General features: G+C 49.3%; 10 protein-coding genes across 10 annotated transcripts; 7 read left to right on the plus strand and 3 right to left on the minus strand.

The window, feature by feature from the left end:
- Positions 1-130: 130 nt before the first annotated feature.
- LTR84_007542 (uncharacterized protein) lies at positions 131-1099 on the plus strand (the record flags this gene model as incomplete). The annotated part of the gene is made up of 1 exon (XM_064851095.1): positions 131-1099. The coding sequence occupies one exon, from the start codon at positions 131-133 to the stop codon at positions 1097-1099; it is 969 nt and encodes a 322-aa protein (XP_064710098.1).
- A 704-nt stretch (positions 1100-1803) lies between these two features.
- LTR84_007543 (uncharacterized protein) lies at positions 1804-2808 on the plus strand (the record flags this gene model as incomplete). The annotated part of the gene is made up of 1 exon (XM_064851096.1): positions 1804-2808. The coding sequence occupies one exon, from the start codon at positions 1804-1806 to the stop codon at positions 2806-2808; it is 1005 nt and encodes a 334-aa protein (XP_064710099.1).
- A 202-nt stretch (positions 2809-3010) lies between these two features.
- On the minus strand, positions 3011-4126 carry LTR84_007544 (uncharacterized protein; the record flags this gene model as incomplete). Its single annotated transcript, XM_064851097.1, has 1 exon — positions 3011-4126. The coding sequence occupies one exon, from the start codon at positions 4124-4126 to the stop codon at positions 3011-3013; it is 1116 nt and encodes a 371-aa protein (XP_064710100.1).
- A 512-nt stretch (positions 4127-4638) lies between these two features.
- LTR84_007545 (uncharacterized protein) lies at positions 4639-6024 on the plus strand (the record flags this gene model as incomplete). Its single annotated transcript, XM_064851098.1, has 1 exon — positions 4639-6024. The coding sequence occupies one exon, from the start codon at positions 4639-4641 to the stop codon at positions 6022-6024; it is 1386 nt and encodes a 461-aa protein (XP_064710101.1).
- Positions 6025-6473: 449 nt separating this feature from the next.
- Positions 6474-7568, plus strand: LTR84_007546 (uncharacterized protein; the record flags this gene model as incomplete). The annotated part of the gene is made up of 1 exon (XM_064851099.1): positions 6474-7568. One exon carries the CDS (start codon positions 6474-6476, stop codon positions 7566-7568), a length of 1095 nt encoding a protein of 364 aa, XP_064710102.1.
- A 254-nt stretch (positions 7569-7822) lies between these two features.
- Positions 7823-9255, minus strand: LTR84_007547 (uncharacterized protein; the record flags this gene model as incomplete). Its single annotated transcript, XM_064851100.1, has 2 exons — positions 7823-8923; positions 8986-9255. The coding sequence occupies 2 exons, from the start codon at positions 9253-9255 to the stop codon at positions 7823-7825; spliced, it is 1371 nt and encodes a 456-aa protein (XP_064710103.1).
- Positions 9256-10867: 1612 nt separating this feature from the next.
- LTR84_007548 (uncharacterized protein) lies at positions 10868-11330 on the plus strand (the record flags this gene model as incomplete). Its single annotated transcript, XM_064851101.1, has 2 exons — positions 10868-11006; positions 11068-11330. 2 exons carry the CDS (start codon positions 10868-10870, stop codon positions 11328-11330), a joined length of 402 nt encoding a protein of 133 aa, XP_064710104.1.
- Positions 11331-11543: 213 nt separating this feature from the next.
- MSH2 (MutS-like protein) lies at positions 11544-14397 on the minus strand (the record flags this gene model as incomplete). Its single annotated transcript, XM_064851102.1, has 2 exons — positions 11544-14324; positions 14374-14397. The coding sequence occupies 2 exons, from the start codon at positions 14395-14397 to the stop codon at positions 11544-11546; spliced, it is 2805 nt and encodes a 934-aa protein (XP_064710105.1).
- Positions 14398-15216: 819 nt separating this feature from the next.
- LTR84_007550 (uncharacterized protein) lies at positions 15217-16583 on the plus strand (the record flags this gene model as incomplete). The annotated part of the gene is made up of 2 exons (XM_064851103.1): positions 15217-15385; positions 15442-16583. 2 exons carry the CDS (start codon positions 15217-15219, stop codon positions 16581-16583), a joined length of 1311 nt encoding a protein of 436 aa, XP_064710106.1.
- An 849-nt stretch (positions 16584-17432) lies between these two features.
- On the plus strand, positions 17433-18368 carry LTR84_007551 (uncharacterized protein; the record flags this gene model as incomplete). The annotated part of the gene is made up of 2 exons (XM_064851104.1): positions 17433-17602; positions 17810-18368. 2 exons carry the CDS (start codon positions 17433-17435, stop codon positions 18366-18368), a joined length of 729 nt encoding a protein of 242 aa, XP_064710107.1.
- Between the last annotated feature and the right edge of the window lie 773 nt (positions 18369-19141).

Genomic DNA, 19141 nt, shown 5'->3' on the forward strand with positions numbered 1-19141 from the left:
TTTACCAAAATGTTATTTCGACTTCTTGAAGGGTGAAATTCAGCCACAAACGAAGGTTAAATCCTCCGAACTCATACTCGATTCTTGTATTCGACAAGGAGTACACAATCGCACAACGAAGTTCGGTGGCATGTCGATCCCCAAAAAGGCTCCAGTCCGCACGTGGGCTGCTGTAGTGAAAAGTTTGGCAGGTACTCCAGATGTATTGTCAAGATCCTCACGACAGGGCGTTTCACCATCACAGGAAAGCCTATGCACTGAGCCCAGTCCTCCAGCGTCTATTCAAAGCCCAATTACCTCCTCAAGCCCGGATGTGGAGTCCCCCGTAAGCGCTGGCGACTGGGCTTTTGACATCGACGATGCAGTGCTAATATGTATAGACATCAAGTGTCATTGTCGCAACCAGACGTTCGCAGAATTCTCTAAGGGTATCAAACGCTCGGAAAGAAGAGTTTGCGAAATCGGCATGGCATCATTTGACAGTCGAGAAATAACTATGGAAGAAGCCGGTGATCGTGCCCACAAAGCGTGGCCCAGGATCAAGTCAGAAAATCTGGCTATAATTGAGAATAAACACGTTTTCTGTAAGAAGCATCCTTACTGGTGTAAAGTGCGGGACGCGAACAACTTCCAGTTTGGCAAGACTCGCTGGGTGCGGAAGGCCATTGTCAAGGACCAGTTCATCAAGCAGGTCAAAACATGGATTGGCGAGAGCACGGAACTTAGGTCTGCACCGAAGTCCAAGCCTCATGTCAATAGTCGTCCGATCGTATGGGTGTTCTTCGCAGATGCGAACGACCGAACATGGCTTGAAGAACTTGGTATTTCCCTAGAAGACGAGTTTCCAAACTCTCGGAGACAGGACATACAGAATAACGGGCCGAATAACCTGGCACGGAGGATTGCACATCGAACTGGCAAACCACAGATCGGTGCGCCAGTTTTATTTCGGTTCTTAGGCCTGGACTGCGATATCGAGGGACTGCACAATGGCGGCAACGATGCCACTTGGGAATTGAGGGCATACCTCGCTGAGTGTGCCCTCACCGGTGTACAATTCCAAAATGCTCTGAGTAGGCGACTACCTGGGTTGAAATGAATCAAATCGCAGCAGGGACGCGATGGTACCTCTCAATGGGACGACACGACCTCTTACAAAGCTGAAGAACGGTCACAATAGCCAAATCCTTGCGAATCGCGCTACTACCTTCCACCGTCCTTTTTTGCTGTCTCTCGTGTGGAATTTCGGGGTTATCTGTCTAAGCGAGATGGCGGAGCATGGCCAATCCTTGGAGAGGTGTATGCTGTGTTCCGAGCCCTGGTTTCTCGCTTGAATATTGTGTTCTTCTGTCCTTTGGGAAAATGAAGGCGACTTTGATAGTCTGCCTTCACCAGCTTATTGATTAGGATGGACTACTTAGATTCAACTTAATACTTGGGATAAATTTCACATCTTCAACTACTTGAAACCGGAGTAGAAACCTAGTCACCACACGCTCTCAATGCATCCTTCACTCTCAATAACCACCTTGTGTCGCTTCATCGTATCTTGCCTTCACTTATTCTTCTCGATGCAATCTGTCTCCCTTCCATTCAACTGTTCTCCTAACGTCACCCTCAACAGGACCCTGGATTCTCTTCGGGTATCGAGACCGATAACTATTGCCCATTCATTAACTCCAAACCTTCGACTTTCGAACTCATTTTTAGTCTTCGTCTCTTTTTTTTACCTTCTTTCGATTCCACTCCTTCTCATACCTCTTCTACTTCCGATATTACACCTCTTAGAAAGCCGATCCAACCATGGCGGGTATAGTCCCCTCATCGGACGACATGACTGCATTCTTACAGCGCTACCAACAGCAAGGTCTGGCGGCGGCGCTTAAAGAGTTCAGCACTACCATCGCCCATGATCCAAACTTCTCCGAGGCAAGGCCGAACAACAAGATGAACAAAGCGCCGGTGAATGAATACGCCTCCCAGGGTATCGCGCTGATCGTTGGCCCAGAACGAGTCCGCATGATGGTTCATGAAGCCGTGTTGACCAAGCACCCAAACTGCTTTGCAAAGCTTCTCACGGAAACCCGGCGCCTTTCTCATGAGGAAAACAGGCTCACAGTACCAGATGAGAAACCCCAAGACGTTCAGATGCTTCTCTCATATCTGTACGCTGGCGTGTTGGTGTTTCCCACGGGGCGACCAACCCTTGAAGAAATCATCGACTGCCACGTCCTTGCAGTCAAGTACTCTGTGAGCAAGATGGCCGACTGTGCCACCGATCGTGCAAAGAGCTCGTTGGGTATTGATGCAGGCACTGGGTATATCCAGTGGTCTCATTTCAGGCAGTTGGAGGAAGCGGGGCTGCGAGGTGGGAAGATGTGGCGGGAACTTCTGGGGTGTTTATGCACCCAGTTCCTTGACAAAGGTTTAATGGATATTGTGAGCCTTCCTCAGGACTATCTGGAGTTCGAGACTGGCGTTGCCATGGACTTGCTACGTACAATTTTCAATCGTTGGGGATTTGGATCAGCCTCATTAGTGTCTCACGTCACAGCTCGACCTGAAGTTCCAAAATATGACAACAAAGCATCTGACGGGAGCCGGAACGACAATGGAAATTATACGAGCTCGATCGGCTACGAGCCTCACCAGAACAGTAATCCTACGGCTCAGCCGGACCACAGCAAATCATTTGTTCAATCCGCCTGGCCAAATACCGAATGGGGTCGACCATGTGCTGGACCATACCAAGAAACCACTTCTGACTGGCTGCCCCCAATAGCTGCCCAGAACGCAGGCTGGGATTGATGGCAATACGAACCGCTTCTAAAGGGAATTGATTTTGGATCTTCTCGATCGCGGTGCTTGGGAACGGGCTCAACATGGCTGAAAGTATGTGTGTAAGGCAGCAACATGGGCTTCCTTGATATGGTCGACAGAGCGAATGCCATGCATCTTGAACATATACAATTTGAAACGACAGTTTTGCAGTGCTTGAGCAGAACCAAACTCATGAAGTCGGAAACGCAACAGGAATTCCGTACCCCCTTGCACCTTCAGTGCTTAGAAGAACCACAACTGCATTCGCATCAAGCAACACTGAGCTTGATTTCGAGAGAGCCATTTTTTTCAGAGCACATAGGCTTGCAGCTCCACATGGTCCAGCATTTATTCCCAGGGCTCTGAGATAGATGATAGCATCATGGCATTCCAAATCTGAAATTGTGACACTTGCATCCACTCCTTGCTTCAGTATTGGCCATGATATTGGGGATACCGTTCCACAATTCATTCCGTTCATTATTGTTGCAGTAGTTTCGATAGTCGTCCACTTGTCTGCTTGTAGGTTTTGATTCAGGCAGGCTGCCGTTTCAGGCTCGACGGTCAAAACTGCTATTTTTCTTCCTTCAGACTTGGAATATGCAACGACTGCATGACCAAGAGAGCCCACTCCTATGGGTGTCACCAGCACTGTTGCTTGTAATCCTTGAGCAGCAAGCTGACGTTCCGTTTCGAAAAGTAGTGTCGAATATCCCTCGACAATCCATCCAGGAATTTCCTCATAACCCTCGAACGCATTGTCTTGGATCAAGAGCCCGTTAGGTGTGGCAATCGACTCATTTGACGCCGTAGCGACGGCTTCATCGTAGTCTCCAGTAGTGACAGTAACGTGCGCGCCTTCGCCTTCAATTTTCTGGACTGTCTCGTCATCCGAAAATTTAGACATGAATATCCGCGTGGGAATATTGAGGATCTTTCCCATACGAGCGACTGCACGCCCGTGGTTTCCTTCTGTGGCAGCAAACAGAGTGATGCCTTTGCTCCGCGCAGTTTTTGACATCTCTTCAAGCTCGGTGTCCAGGGGCAAACCAGTCTGAGCCGCGATGGCCCGAAACGTGCCCCACGATGCTCCGAGAATTTTGAAGGCTGGCAGCCCCAAGCGGCTACTCTCGTCCTTCACAAACACTGCTTTCACCCCAAATTCCTCTGCTATACCGGACAGAGATATGAGTGGGCTCTCTTGATACCCTGGAAGTCGACGGTGGAATTCCTGGGCCTGGGTTACTCCGGCTTCGTAAGTATGTAACCACACCTTTGCAGATGGGTTGATATATACATCTGACATGATTGCGTGGTGTGGCTAGTCTATCACCTTAGATCAATCTGGTTTTTAAGAAGTGACTAGCAGAGTTACTAGCCCTATATTGAAGAATCAAGGCTTTGAGTCAAAGCTGGATGTGACAAGGCGTATGAGATCCACTCCACCATTTCCAAAGTCTTATGCCTAACCATTACCTAACGCAATGGACAGATAAATCCCAGTCCACGCGTGGAGTACACCGTGCAGTGACCGTGAAGGTAATTTCTGTCAACGTAGAGTTCTCGAAACAGCAATTCAGCTTTCTACAGCTGTGCATGTTTCCAATATTGTACGCCACACGTGTGGCTGAAGCTCATGGGTGGCTCACCAACTCAGCCTTGTTGACGTCACACCGCACGCGCCGAGGCGCCCGCGCTTCTGACAACCTTGACACCGTCCACGCGTTGCTGAAAGAGCTATCATTGACTTGACCAATAGTCCTAAAGAGCCAAACAAAACATCTGTGTTATCAAATCTTGTTCTCTATATACATTCAAATGCCGTCTCTATCTTATCTTCTCGCGCAAGTGCCGATCCTGGGCTCAGTTCTGCAATCAACCCCTGACACTGGAAAATCGATCCATATCAACCAGCATTGCCCCAACCCCGGTGGTATCTCATGTCCATTTCCACCACCGAAAACAACACCCGATGCCTGCTGTGTCAATTACCCTTCCGGACACTTTCTACAGACACAATTCTGGGATACCTCGCCCCCTCTAGGTCCGAATACATCGTTCTCGATCCATGGGTTGTGGCCTGACCGGTGTGAGGGCGGCTTTGATCAATTCTGTGACTCTGCTCGTTCGGAGCATGGAATTCGATCCATTCTTGCCTCAATCGCAGGCAAGGATTCCGAATTATTGGAGTTCATGGATTTGTACTGGCTCTCAGCCGACGGTAATAATGAGCACCTTTGGGCTCATGAGTGGAATAAGCACGGCACTTGTATCTCAACCATCGAACCTAGCTGTTATGGGAAGGACACCATTCCTCATGCGGACTTGTATGACTATTTCGTGCAAACAACTTCCCTATTCAGGACGCTTGATACATTCTCCATCCTCTCAGAAGCTGGTATACTACCGTCTTCTGAACGAACATACGATCTCGCGGAACTGGAGGAAGCTATCGAGAGCTCTTCTCATGGCTTTCCAGTGACACTACGCTGTCGTTCTGGGGAACTAAATGAGATTTGGTACCACTTCTCCGTTCGAGGCTCACTGCGAATTTCCAACAAGGTCCCTTCTTCAGCGGAGTCCTCGTCACCAGCTTTCCCGTTTCTGAGTGCAGACACAATACGAGAGCATTTCGTTCCTGCCAACCCCGATGGCGCCAAGTCAAACTGTCCTGCTCACAACATCAAATATCTGCCCAAGCATTCCTCTAAAGGACCTCAACACCCGCCTATCAAACCAACCCCAACCACTACCTCCTCGGACCCTTCCGCCACGAGTACTCCGTTCAAAGGCAAGGGGCATCTCGAGATCCATTTGGTAGATGACTCTGCCACTCCAGGCGTATCCGAAAGAAAAGGTTGCCTGATTCGCAATGGGCAATGGTATACCTCGGGTTCATGCGCGACCTACCTTGCACAGCCAGATGTAATTGATCCTGGCCATCAGCCTTTGTTTTCTTTATCATCCTCCTTCTCACCATGTTCGATCAATCCATCGACAGACGTATTTGAGTGCACCAAGGCATCCGTTATACAGGGAATTTTCTCCTCTGACCTTGGTGATAGCACTTTGTTGAGTTATAGGAACAGCAGCAAATTCTTTGCTAATGCCTTGCCAGCTAGGTTTGGAAAGGCCGACATCTTTGCAAATAATGATGGTGGAAACAGAGAAATTGAGTTGGAGATCCGCTGGGTACCAGTGTAGCTCCAATGGGGCTTCGAAGCAAGTCCGTGATTCTATCTCACCGCCAGATACTACCAAGCTTGACATCATCCGAAGCTTTGACACTTCATCGCTTTTGGACGCCTAATCGTACGGATTCTACGGTGGAGCACTGAAAATGCCTCATCCCAACCTTATTTTGCCAATAGAACTGTTCTCCTCGACAGATTGGATATGCTCATCCAGCTTTCACTTAGCATTATGTCGCCTCAGAAATCGCAGCCCCAGACTCGTCTGAATCACCGAAAGTCGAGAACAGGATGCGAGCGATGCAAGGTCCGGAAGGTCAAAGTGTGTTCATCTCGAAGGAATCCCATATGTCTAAGAGCGGTTCTGAAAGTCTTTAACAGTGCGATGAGGCAAAACCGGCTTGCCGTTCATGTCAACGTCACGGGGAACCATGTGTATATAACATTTTCAAAGAACCGGTCATGAGCATTCCTGGGGCGACTGAAGAGCGGAACTTCGATGAGCCAATGCCTGATTCTGAATCTATCCATCAGACGCAAGACCAAAGCGACTGTTGCCTGGTTGAAACCCGACAGAGACCTGACATCTGGGAAATAAGCGAAAGCAAGGACGAGCGAATGATGCAACTCGAGCTTTTGCACCATTACCACATGTACATCTGCACACCATTCAAGGTCGCACAAAGCCCAATCGTGGAAGCTACATGGCAGAACGACGTACCGACGATCGCGTTCGAGAACGATAATCTTCTTTACGCTATCTTCACCATCTCTGCAACCTTCATGCTTCGCGCACAGCCGCTCAACACGGAGCTGCAGATCCGTCGTGACAGATACCTAGCTTTGACCCTCCAATGTCAACGCAACGCCGTCGACGAACTGAGCCAACGGAACGCGGACGCCATTTCATTTACGGCATTGCTGATCCAGATGAATTCTTTCGCAATGCTCCATGAACGAATCAACCCCATCTGCGGCCACGAAGCCATCACAGAATGGCTGAAGACGGGGCCTGGTCTCGGCCAAATCGTCGCCATCACCGTCGCAATGGCCCGGCAGAACCCATCCAGCAAGTTCAAGATCATTATGGACGCACCACCCGCATACGCCCCCAACATCGACTACCACTTCCGGCATGCCATCCCTCCACAATCGCGACCTCTCCTGGATGGCCACCTAGCCCAACTCGAGAATCTGACCCCCAGCTCCAGAGAGATCTACGAAAGGACCTTACGATTCCTGGGCACGATCCACCACTCCAACGAGGAGGGAAAGCCGAGTTTCTACGCGGCCCGACAGACGCAGGGATTTTCGCTGTTGGTTCCGAAAGCGTTCGTCGAATTCGTCGAGGAAGGTCGTTCGCTTGCCTTGGTCGTGCTTGCACATTTCTTTGCCCAGGTTGCACTGGTGAAGGACCCGCCGTGGTGGATGGGGGATGCGCCTATAAAGGCGATCAATGCTATATCACAGACACTTCAAGGCAATCACGATACCGTGCTGCAAGAAATGGAGTGGCCATGCATGGTTGCTAGAGACATGCGGCGTGGCTGTTCGTAGGGCGAAGGGCGTCGCATTCGTCTCTAGCGCACCTACCAGTCACTCTGGCAGGGGGGGTTTCCAGAGCGAGTTCAGACGAATCTGGGGCAGAAACTTGATAGTATACACTCGCTGGTCTATTTCGGTAGTTTCAAGTTCGAGATTCACTGACAAGGCCGCTCGAAATAGGATGAGGTGGGAGGAGAACATTATGACCTCTTAACAGGCATGTGCGTCCAGCCACCGCCGCTCTTCCGTGGTCTTCGACCCAGGACTTATCTATCGCTGGACGAGGATAGGTCTTCATGACTTCCTGACCACACCATGCCTCCACCCACCCGTTTCCGCATCTTCTTCATCCCTCTCATTCCAGCCCCAAACAGACTCTTCACTATCTCACCGCTAAACTGTCGTTCTGCCTTGCGACGCCCTCTTTCGAGCTTCTCCGCACCTGCTGTTTGAGCATGCATATCGACTCTGGTGCACACAATACGAGCTGACCGAGCCGATGATTTTGTATCATTTCTTCCTCCAGCTAAAGTGCTCCCGCTAAATGCTCCGCCATTTCTGCCAGTGGCGGGCATTGCAAGGGGATAGGCACGATGCGACTGCGGAGACTGCGGTGTTGTTATGGTCGTACATGGTCGTGGCTGGTTGTCTGAAGTCTTGCTGGTTGTCAGCGACTGCGCCTCCAGTCTCCGCCTTACTTCGGCGACTCTGCGAGCAGCACGATCTTCTCTTTCTTTCATAGCCCGAGCCCGAGTTTGTGGGGAACAGTCGAAAAATGAAGTTCTGCGTCGATGAGACAGAGGTTCCGTGGACCCTTGCCTCGGGGTATTGCTGGTAGTGGTTGTTGACCTCGTTTGAATCATTGGAAGGAGAGAGGCCAAATGGCCAGTTGTCTTACTCTTTGTAATTCCTGCACGTCCATAGAACAGCTTAGGACCAACAGCCAAAGTTGCTTCTGCGTTGACACTTGACACCCGACTCGTCGAGATTGAGGCGGTCTCAATAGACGATGGCGATGTCCAGATGCTTTTGGACTTGAGCTCTGGACCAGCAAATTTCGACACTTCGTCCTGGACTTCTGTCTTCGACCTCAAAGCTTTTGGAGTTAGAACAAAGACATTGGTTTTGAGTTCTTGGAATAGTTGTGTTTCAAAACGTGCAAAGCTGTCCTGGGCTTGCGTCGTCCTGCAGAAACCTCTGAGCTCGTTGATAGCATTTTCAACCCTCAATCTATCCTTGGACTCCCAGAGCCGCTCATCCGATTGGTTGTCGGCAAAATCCATGCCATCGAGTTCTTCCATTCTTAGACGATCACAAACACTCACATAACGGCCTGTCCAATACGCAGAATTTTCAGCACAGTACACCTGACAATAAGTTGTTAGCATTAGTTGGAAAGGAACATATGCCAGTGGAGTTGGAGTTTTACCTCTTTGGGGTTCAAAGATTCCTGTACCGACGAGCTACTCGTTGGCAAGGGGGACAAAGGAGCCAGATCTACAGGATCCGCGCTCTCCAATGTACCATGGGCAGACGTGGCCAACAATGATCGATTCCTGATGGTTCTCCTTGACAGCCGTTCGGTCGAAGGCTGGTCATCAAGTGGCCTTCCCACTCCCGAGATGCACTTTGGTGAGTGAACATCGCTAGTAAAGTCGCTCGAAATGCTTGCTCTCACGTCGGTAGCTGTTCTTAGCATCGTGGGGCCCTTCCCCAGGGAATTCCTCATTCGCGTACGCGTTGCAGCAGCCTCTCTCTGGACACTCTTCATTAACTTCATCTCTTCCTGTGCCATCCTCTCCTTTGATACTTTGGAGATATCCAGTTGACTTTGGGCGTGCTTAGATGGTCTTGGAGTGTATGGGTGGAGTTGTGTCGGTTTTCTGGATGATGGGGTCAACCCTGGCTGGCTGAAGCATGAGATATTCCCAAGTGTCTGGCTCCGAGGCAGTGGTGGTTGAATGGGCTGCATGAGTCTTCCACTAGGAGTTACTTCACGAGATGAAGCAAGAAGACTACCGAAAGTCCTGGACTTTGGTAACTTTGCGTTTGGTGGTGAGCTTTTCGTCGGTGGAGACGACAGGTCAGAATGCTCCGTGGACGGCAAAGAGATTGAGGAGAAGTGTGCAGTGTCACTTTGATGCCATGACTTGCGGTGTAGGTTGGGGATTTTCTTTTGATACTGAACATAGGAAATGGAACCTGATTTCCAAATACGGGACCCTGTGGGGGTGGCCCGACGTGAAGTGCCTGATGTTGGCCGTGGAATGGCCGAAGCAGAGGATCGATTCCTGAGTACATGATAGGGAGCAGAGTCCATGACGGACGGCGTTCAGGGCAGAGCGATACTGCTTGCTTAGAACACCGTTGCTATTTGATGAGGATAAAGTTGAGGATAGATATGACTTTTGGTGGTGGTGAAGGAGTCAAACAACCCACCCCGTTATCTTCACATTCAAATGCCACAGACCCGAAGAATTTAGGCAAGAACGACCCTCCTTCCCCAGAATATATCATGTTACAGCCCTGGAACCATCTGCACCTTCTTTTAAGTTCGATTCGACTTCCATTATTACTTGCTGTGAGATCTGCCAGTGGCCTTTTGTTTAGATTACTCGCCGCCACCAGTAGACCGACTTGACCTTGGTGTCGGCATGGCAGGGCCATTCCTGAAATATTGTGCCGGGAGGCAGAGTAAAGCTGTCGGTTAGACAGTCATGGTATCGTGCTCGACCACCTCTGCTTACTCACTCCTATACTGCCCAGGTACCACTGGTAGTCCTTCTACCGAGTAGGTACGAATGCCTCCAGCTTCAGCCTCGTCTTGGCAACCAAATCTAGCGCTTTAATTCTCGGAAACTGAACCTTACCTACAATCTGGGATGAAATGGCTGAATCATCTTACAGAATGACCAACTCAAAGCACAAGGCTAGGTGAAGAGCTTTGACTTCAATGTGCTTGGGAAGATTACACCCATTTCAGCCTTGCTTTTCTTAAAGGGGCCATTGAGGATGTGGTTGAAACGGAGTTGGCTTCCGCTACTAGTTATGCAATGACGTTAACCAATTACATCACGGTGATGTACTACCGACATACGGGCTTCGCGGTGTTAGTATGTGTCAATTTCAGAAGGGTGATGTAACGGACGTCATAAAGGTGGTGGTTCTTCAGAACTGCAACTGCACAATAAGTCAAGAACTGTAGTAGCATTTACCGCCCCAGAATTCTACGAACAGCCCTCAGCCATTATCACTACAGACGACAATAAAGATACTCCCTTGAAATAGCCAAAGACAACACACTGGATACAATGTCGAAAGAATACGAAGGTCAAGACCTTCGGGACATCGCCAAAAAGGCTGAGCAAGACCTTGCCTCAAACCACCTCAAGCGTGGCGCACAAGACGGCGGATTTGGAGGGAAGACGGACAAAGGTGGAAGTACGAGCAGTAAGCAGAAATCTCTTCAAAAAGCTAGGAACTCCTACTCACCTTATCCTTCTCCGAACAGCCGATGAATCCGGTATCGACACATCTGTGACCAACAAATTCCCAGGCAGCACTGCTGAGTACGGAAGCAAGGTTTCTGGTGCTGGAAATAATCGAGAAATCCCCATAGAAGAAGGTGGCGATATTCAAAAAGGCACAGGTCGACCGACCAAGGCAGGTGACTTCGACCAGGGTGAAGCTGGTGAAGGACCAGAACATGTCGCTGCCAGGTATGCGCAGGACCAGGGTGGAAATGATGATGTGAGGAGCAATATCAGGCAGTGAGCGCACAGGAAGAATCTTGTGTCAGCTCCTTCTCAAGCTCATGACATCTAATCCACATGAGTTTGAGATCACGGAACCAGAACCGTAGATTACACGAGTTCTGTACTTGGACATGATTTTGCGCTCTTTGATAGTGTACATATAGCCGAATCCTCCAAAGCTCTGGAACCAGTAACACCACGCTAAGTCCATCATGTAACCGAAGAATTATCCTCACAGGCTTTGGATCGATTGGAAAAACCGGTTGGCCATTAACTTTTCGTCGTTCTTCACCATTGATCTCATAAGCTTCAATTTCTCGTCCTTGCTTATTTCTTGTCCTTCGACTTGTTCTTTCCACTTCTTGAGCATATCTTTTAGAAGTCTGCTACCTTCTTCTGCTTCCTCCTTCGTGTATTTTTCTTTCTTCTGCGGTTCATCGGTGCTGGTAAAGTCTTCAAGCTCCTCGGCCTTCCGTCGCGCCATGTTGACAACCTTGTCTGGAAATCTCACCAATTCGGCAACATGTATACCAAAACTTTGGTCACTGATGCCTGGTTCGACGCGGTACAATAATGTGACCTCTCTCCGTTTCGTGGAATTCTCTGGGCCCTCAGTCATAGCGACGTCTTGTTGATCACCCACGAAAGCCACAACGTGTAGGTTCTTTACGGCTTTGGGAAATTTGTCAGCCAGAGCCGTAAGTTCATGAAAGTGGGTGGCGAAGCATCCGAATGCCCCGATCTTCGCAACGATCTCTTCACTGATGGCCCAGGCAAGTCCAAACCCGTCGTAAGTGCTTGTACCCCGACCAAGCTCGTCAATTATGATCAATGAGTCCCTGGTGGCACTCTTCAATATATTTGCCGTTTCTAGCATCTCCGCCATGAAAGTTGAGACGCCTTTCAACTGTGAATCTGAAGCTCCAACACGTGCAAGAACACAATCGAAGATGGTCAACTCCGCTTCCGAGCAAGGAACAAAACAACCAATCTGAGCCATGAGTGCAACACAACCAATCGTACGGATGTATGTTGATTTACCACCCATGTTCGGACCTGTTATGATGAGGAAACTGGACTCATTGCGTTTCAGCTCGACATCATTGGTGATGAAACTGATGTCATCCTGAGCTTCCATACAGGGGTGACGTGCTTCTCTTAATATGGTATCACCCGTTCCTCGCTGGTGCATTTTCGGACGAACATATGCTGTTGGAGCATGAACGGATACATGAGCCAGGCTGACCACGACGTCGAGGTGAGCAATAATGGCAGCGAGTTGCTCAATTACTGGAGTATATGATGCTGCGACTGACACGACCTCGGTCACGAGACCTGTTTGTTTGCGGTTGTATGTGTCGGAAAGCTGATCGTGTTCTCGACGAAATTCTTGTAGCGCCTTTGTCGTGAAGTAGACACCATTTTTCTGGGTGGAAATTTCCTGATAATTCGATTTGTTGCGAATGCATCCTGCCTCGGTTCTTGTAAGTCTGAAGCAGTAGCCATGTACTCGGTGATTTTCGAGAAAGAGTTTCTTATCCAGGTCTTGGTTGAGATCTTTCCCGGCTCGACGATGTTCGGCGTCCATTGCGTTTCTCACCTTGTCAAGCTTTGCCCTAATTATGCGAAGATCATCATCAAATTCTGGCTTGATGATGAACTCGTGGCGATCAAGGGCATCAAGATCAACCGTGGTCTCTACCATCTCTGCAAGTTTGCCCAAAAAGTTGGAGAGATCCTTGAGTTTCGAGGTGTATTCTTCTTCAAGAGGTACTTGATATTGTTCATCAACAACTGTCTCCAAGGCTTCGATAAATCCTGGGAGCCTGATCACCACTTGATAAGTACGCACGACGTCTTCTAAATTTGCCTGTTTTCGTTGAAACTTTTTGGCGAGACGATATAGGTCAGGTATGGAGCGAAGATGCTCTTCTTGCATGGTTTGTCGGAGCTCTGTGTCGTTAAAGAATGCTTCCACTAGTTGGTGGCGTTTTTCGATTGCGAGAAGGCTCATGAGTGGTTGTTTAAGCCACTGTGCTAGCAGTCGACCACCAATTGGTGTTTTGCAGTGATTCAAGAGACCAAAAAGACTCATATTTTTGGATCCATCTCTCGGTCCCGGCATCAGATTGAGGGCCCTAAGTGCGGCTGCATCTAGTTTCATGTATTGACTGAGATCGTGTTGGTATAATCGATATTGACCAAAGTTGCTTGGATCTGTCAAGACACCCAAGTATTTGATGAGTGCTGCGGCGCTGCCCATGGCAAGTTTGAGGTCAGTCTGCGGTAGCAACCCCATAGCATTCTCGCCTTTCAATAGCCGAGCAAGATCCTGCTCGATGTCTGTAACCATATAGTCGGAGGCAGGTTTCTCGGTGACAGCAATGTTGCAAGCGTCGGCGATTTGTCGCAGCTTCGCCAGTTCGGGATCTTTTTTCTGGCCATCGGTCGTGATCACGCATTCCTTCACGCCAAGCTGAATAAGCAGGCTTTCGAAGTTTGAGTACAAGTCGTTGTCGAGGAACTCGCTCACTCCGAGCTCCCTGACACTGGCATCTGCAAAGCATACACCCACATTTCTAGCCTCGCCGTTTTTAGCGCTGATCTTCACTGCCAGTATGGTTGGTGCACTTTCTCCCTGACTGTCTAAGCCGGTTCCAAGCTCTTCTTCGACCGCCTGCAGATTTCCAGGGCTTGCCTGTCGAGCAAGTTTCCAACTTCCCCTTCCACCACTTTCCCAGATTTCCACCCTTTTCCCCAACTTGAAAAGAGCTTCGCGAAGGAGGTTGCGGAAGACAGTCGTTGACAAGGTTACACTAGGTAGAGCATTGTCACTTTTCCCCAGATTCCTGATTACGGCAGTAGTCTTGTAGACTGACGTTGCGATGAATTCGGCGTCGTCGCCATGTGCTGAATAGTAGTCACCGCGATCGAAGACTCTGATGGTGCCAGTGCCATCTGATTTGGTAGGAAGTGATCGAAAGGTGCGGATGAACCCACCCTCATCATCGACCTAATCGTGAGGGTCAGCACTGAATTGGACCGTTGAAAATAACACTTACCTTGAGGTCTGGTCTTGAAGCCATGTCTTGAGTCTTAGGGCTAGAGTACACTTCAGCGGTATCTAGACCTTCTCGGAATCTCACCCAGAATTCTCAACACTGCAAGAGATGTTGCCAGCCCTGGGACGCGTGCTCGACGCGTAAAGTGGTTCGCGCTGGGAAAAATTGTCTTGGCACAGTTGTCACTTCCCCACGAAAACCAGAAAACGGGAAAGTGCAGGGTCGGTGTGGAGTGGAGGGGGATTCGGGAAGAGCACAAGACTCATGCAAGTTTTTGGTCAAAGCCTCTACTACTAGCCTGGAGATCATTCACGGCCTTGCTTCTTTAGGCGGTTCCCGGAGTACCTAGGTAGCTAATGAAAAGAGTCGGCCTACCAATTCGGATGCTGTTGCGTTGTGGACCTGTATCTGGATTTCTTGTTGTGACCTTCTTCTCCAACATGATCATTCGTTCCTTAGGAACAATCCAATGTGGTCACTTCTGTTTCAACAGCCATGGCAAGGCGCTACTGCCTTCCAAGAGTCTCAATCGTCATATGCATGTGGCGTGCCTACCTCGCCTTTGCTTCTTTCACGCTCCTCAAGTTGCCGTCAAGCCTCGTGGCTTCCAAAGAATTGGCCTCGTGCTTACTTAGGTAGTCAGCTGCCATGAGATCTTCCCTCTCTTGGTCCACAGCCTCTTCCACTTCGTACATTCTACCATTTATTATCCATCCATATACCCAAGTCAGCAGCTTTTCCATTCTCTCTTCTGCGTCCTATCGTTATCTTTTCTCCCCATCACAAGCTCTCATCACCCATAACTACATCAAACCATCCCTGAGTTCAAAACCTGCTTCCACAATGACCAAATCAAAGGACAAGTCAGCAGATGTTGATCGTCTCGATCAAAAGGTCAATGCATCCCCTCTCGAAGAGCAATCTCGCAAAGACGCCAACTTTGCTGAGATCGAATCCAAACTGCCTGAGCGCTTTTCAAAATCAGACATGAGCTTCATTGATAAAGGCACAAGTAAGAAGGCCAAGCTCCTGCACACCGCAACACTTTACTAATATCTACGATGGCAGGCTTGCTTGGGACTCATAACCCTTTTGGCAAGAAAGCGAATCCTAAAGACAATGAAGTCTGGGTCTTAAACAATACTGCATACAGACCCCAGAAGCCTGGCAATGATACCCTTCAGCCTTGGGAGGCAGAATTCGTTGCTTGCTTCTTCCGAACTGGTCGGAAGGACATCACAAAGACAGTCAGCACTATTGCTGATCTAATTGGCCTGGACGGTAAGGCAGGATTGGACCCGGAAACCAGTAAGCGAATGGAAGAACGTCTCAGACCTTTCGTTCAAGCCATTGCACCTGCTCGCACTGTGGAGGTTGTGCTTCCCTGTTCAGATGGATCCAGTCCTCCTCATAAACGACACCTGGGTCCATCAAATCAAAATGGAATCAGCAGTCAGATCTTGCCGACTGGAGGCTCCGCCGACATGGATGGGAAAACCATCACGGGTGAAAGTGCGGATGGTCAATTTCCAGCCTTGACATTCAAGACCCGTTTCGTGGAGCCCCACGGTTGGGGAATCATCACCGATGTGGACGACACAATCAAAGTCACGCAAACATCCAGTCCTACTGGCCTCTTGAAATCTACATTTGCCGACATCCCAAAAACCACTGAAGGCATGCCAGAGTTCTACAAGGTGCTAGAGGAAGCGTTTGGACACCCGCCATGGTTTTATCTATCTGCTTCCCCGTACAATCTTTATCCTTTCCTCCACAAGTTCATCTCTGAACACTACCCTGAAGGCACAATGATCCTTCGTGATTCCTCATGGATGTATCTTGGGGGCCTTCTGCAATCCTTCACTGAAGGTGTCAAGGAGTACAAGACCGACCGGATTGAAAAAATTCACTCATGGCTACCTCAACGTCAATTCATCTGCATTGGGGACTCCACACAGTCTGATCCTGAATCATACGCGGAGATTTACGCCAAGTACCCTGACTGGATCAAGGCTATTTACATCAGGAAGGTAACCGATATTCCTCACATGGAGGCCAAAAACAGAAATCAGAGATTCATCGACTGTTTCAAGGATGTGCCTGATCATTGTTGGAGGGTGTTTGAAAAGCCTCAGGAATTGGCTGAGCACGTTAAGCATCTCGCTGGACAAGCTCATTCTGGTGTTGTTGGCTCGGTTTTGGGTATGTAGTGCCAGACCGCGCAAGACATGAGACAATCATCCACACCGACCAAATCCCAAAGCCATACTCCTCAGTCCCGAACACCAGAGGCAAGAACACCACGGTCTCCAAGTCCGGTTTACCTTAGAGACACCAGAACACCGCGATCCTCGGGTCCCATCCATGGGACATCCAGTTCCAAGAAGAAGGACAAGTTGCACGTGGGGAGGGAGCTGTTCGTGCACAAGAAATGAATATGTTGAGAGCGGAAAAGGCTACTTGATTGAGAGTCCTAACATGGGATTCCTTCTCGGAGGTATTATCATAGATCCTTGAAGTTCAATTTGTGCTGTTGTCGGCATCATTGGAGTGTTGAAACTGGCGTACCCTCCTTACCTAGAACCCGCGAAGGTGATTGATTACAAGTCTGAAATGTAATATCCATAGGTCTTTGAGGCTGGCACCTCTGAAATCATTGTTCCCACCAGCTTGTCCCATTAGAAGCCATGACGTAGCTTTGCTGTCACTACGTGAAGCGCGATCATGTTCATGTTCGCCACGTTGTATCCGAGCTGAGTTCAATCACATAGTCATGCAAGCGGACACCAGGTAGGTGAATACTGAATTCCGGTACTTCTAAGCGGGATATACAGTAGTATAGTAGTGGAATACATGGCAACCTCCCCTTTGGCTCGAATCTCACGCCAGTGCTATTGCAGCCGGAAAGCCTTGGCAATCTCGCCACAAACTGCCCTTTGGGGAAAATCGTGCACATCCGAGTCGTTGCAGCGAAATTCATTTCGCTGCGCGGAGGCTGCGATCTTTGGTTCATCAGTGCATCCCATTCTCAATCTTCCCTTCTCCAGCAATTCGGCAAGATGCCTCAAGGCTTCGACAAGTGTAAAGAGCGGTCGGCGCATATCGATGAGATCCTAAACGGCCTGAATCGCTACAATCCCGAGACGACGACGATATTTCAAGAATATGTTACCCAGCAGTGTGAAGAGAAATTCTTCGACACGTACGCATGCCTTGCGCTGTTGAAATTGTAAGAATCAGCCCCGAGAAAACACGGCCTATGCTCTACTATACTGTGATGAAGAGAATTTCTATCACGTTTCCTATTACCTGACAATCTCTCGGGAATTATGAAGACTTGAAATATTAGCTCTATCTGAAATTAAGAGCCAGCCATCATGATGTTTCTTTGCTCTACGAAGCCTTTAACAAACGGAGCTGACGTCGTCCACACTAGATACCAATTCAACCCTCAATTATTGCACCCAGAAACTGTCACCAACATCCTGGTGAAAGCACTGACAGTCTTCCCATCTCCATCATTCTCTCTGGCGCTGGCCTTACTCCCACCTTCAACCATCCCCTACCAGCCTGGCAATACTTCAATACCCACCACAGACCTCACAGAGTCGATACAAAAACTTACGAATCTCAACACCCTCCTTGAATCCGCGCAGTACGATGCATTTTGGTCGACACTGGAATCAGACGACCTCTACGCAGATTTGTATGCTGATGTGGCAGGATTTGAAGATCTAGTGAGAATCAGAATCGCAGGCGAGGTTGGCAAGACCTTCCGGCAAATTGACCTGGGTGTGCTGAGTGGATGGCTGGACCTTCGAGGAGACAGTTTGACCAAGTTCGCGCAAACGGCTTGTGGCTGGAAAGTTAACGGCTCTCAAGTCGACATTCCAGCAAACGCAGAGAACGAGGCCAAGAGTGAGATCAAGGGTGAGAGAGTCGGTGTCGACATGTTCGGTAGGGTGTTCAGACGCGGCTATGAGGCTCCTGCCTAGGGGTGCTGCAAACTACGGATATGTGCGGATGAAATGTTATGAGGATTATGAGACATCAACTGGGCTGGGTTGAGATGGGCTGGGTCGAAGTCACATGTTATGGCTCGGATTTGGCACCAGTTCTACGACTGAAATGAATGTGAGTATGCTCATGACTCTTGGCCCCCTCCAGGGGAAATCAAGCGTCCAAACAAGAACGTGCCGTAAAGCAGCACTATTAGCTTGGCCACTCTACGCAAGGCATGTCCCATATGGCCGATGCAATGCCATGACTGAGGAGCGCGGGCCATGCGCACCTGCCTCGATGGTACTTCAAAACAAATAAACACTTATGATGTTGGCCCCGTTTTCTTGATCCCTTGGTAAAGGACTTAGGAAGTCTTTGTACGAAGCAAGGAGAACATGATACTATCATTGAATTGACACAAGGCTGTGTTTTGTGACTGCCGAGCCGTGAGAAGAAATTGGGTGGATGATCTCGCTTGTGGCGTGGACTTATTATGTGAGACGAAGAGGCACAGGCTTTGAACAGGATGCCTTTGGCACACTGCCGCACCTGGACAAGTTGCCCTACGATGCCGGGGGACACATGCCGGGGGGCAAAGGCCTGCTTGGCATTCATGGGGGATTGGAAGCGATTCAGCAGCGTTGCCCCTAAGGTTTTAACTAAACCGTGTTTATGGTATGGCGCAGGTTGGGGTCAAGGCTTATTACACCGCTGCCACGCGCCTAACTAGATACCTGAACATCCCTAACTGGTGAAGTGTTGCTGG

This window comes from Exophiala bonariae (genome assembly GCF_035927105.1).
Source record: "Exophiala bonariae strain CCFEE 5792 chromosome Unknown scaffold_3, whole genome shotgun sequence".
Classification (NCBI taxonomy): domain Eukaryota; kingdom Fungi; phylum Ascomycota; class Eurotiomycetes; order Chaetothyriales; family Herpotrichiellaceae; genus Exophiala; species Exophiala bonariae.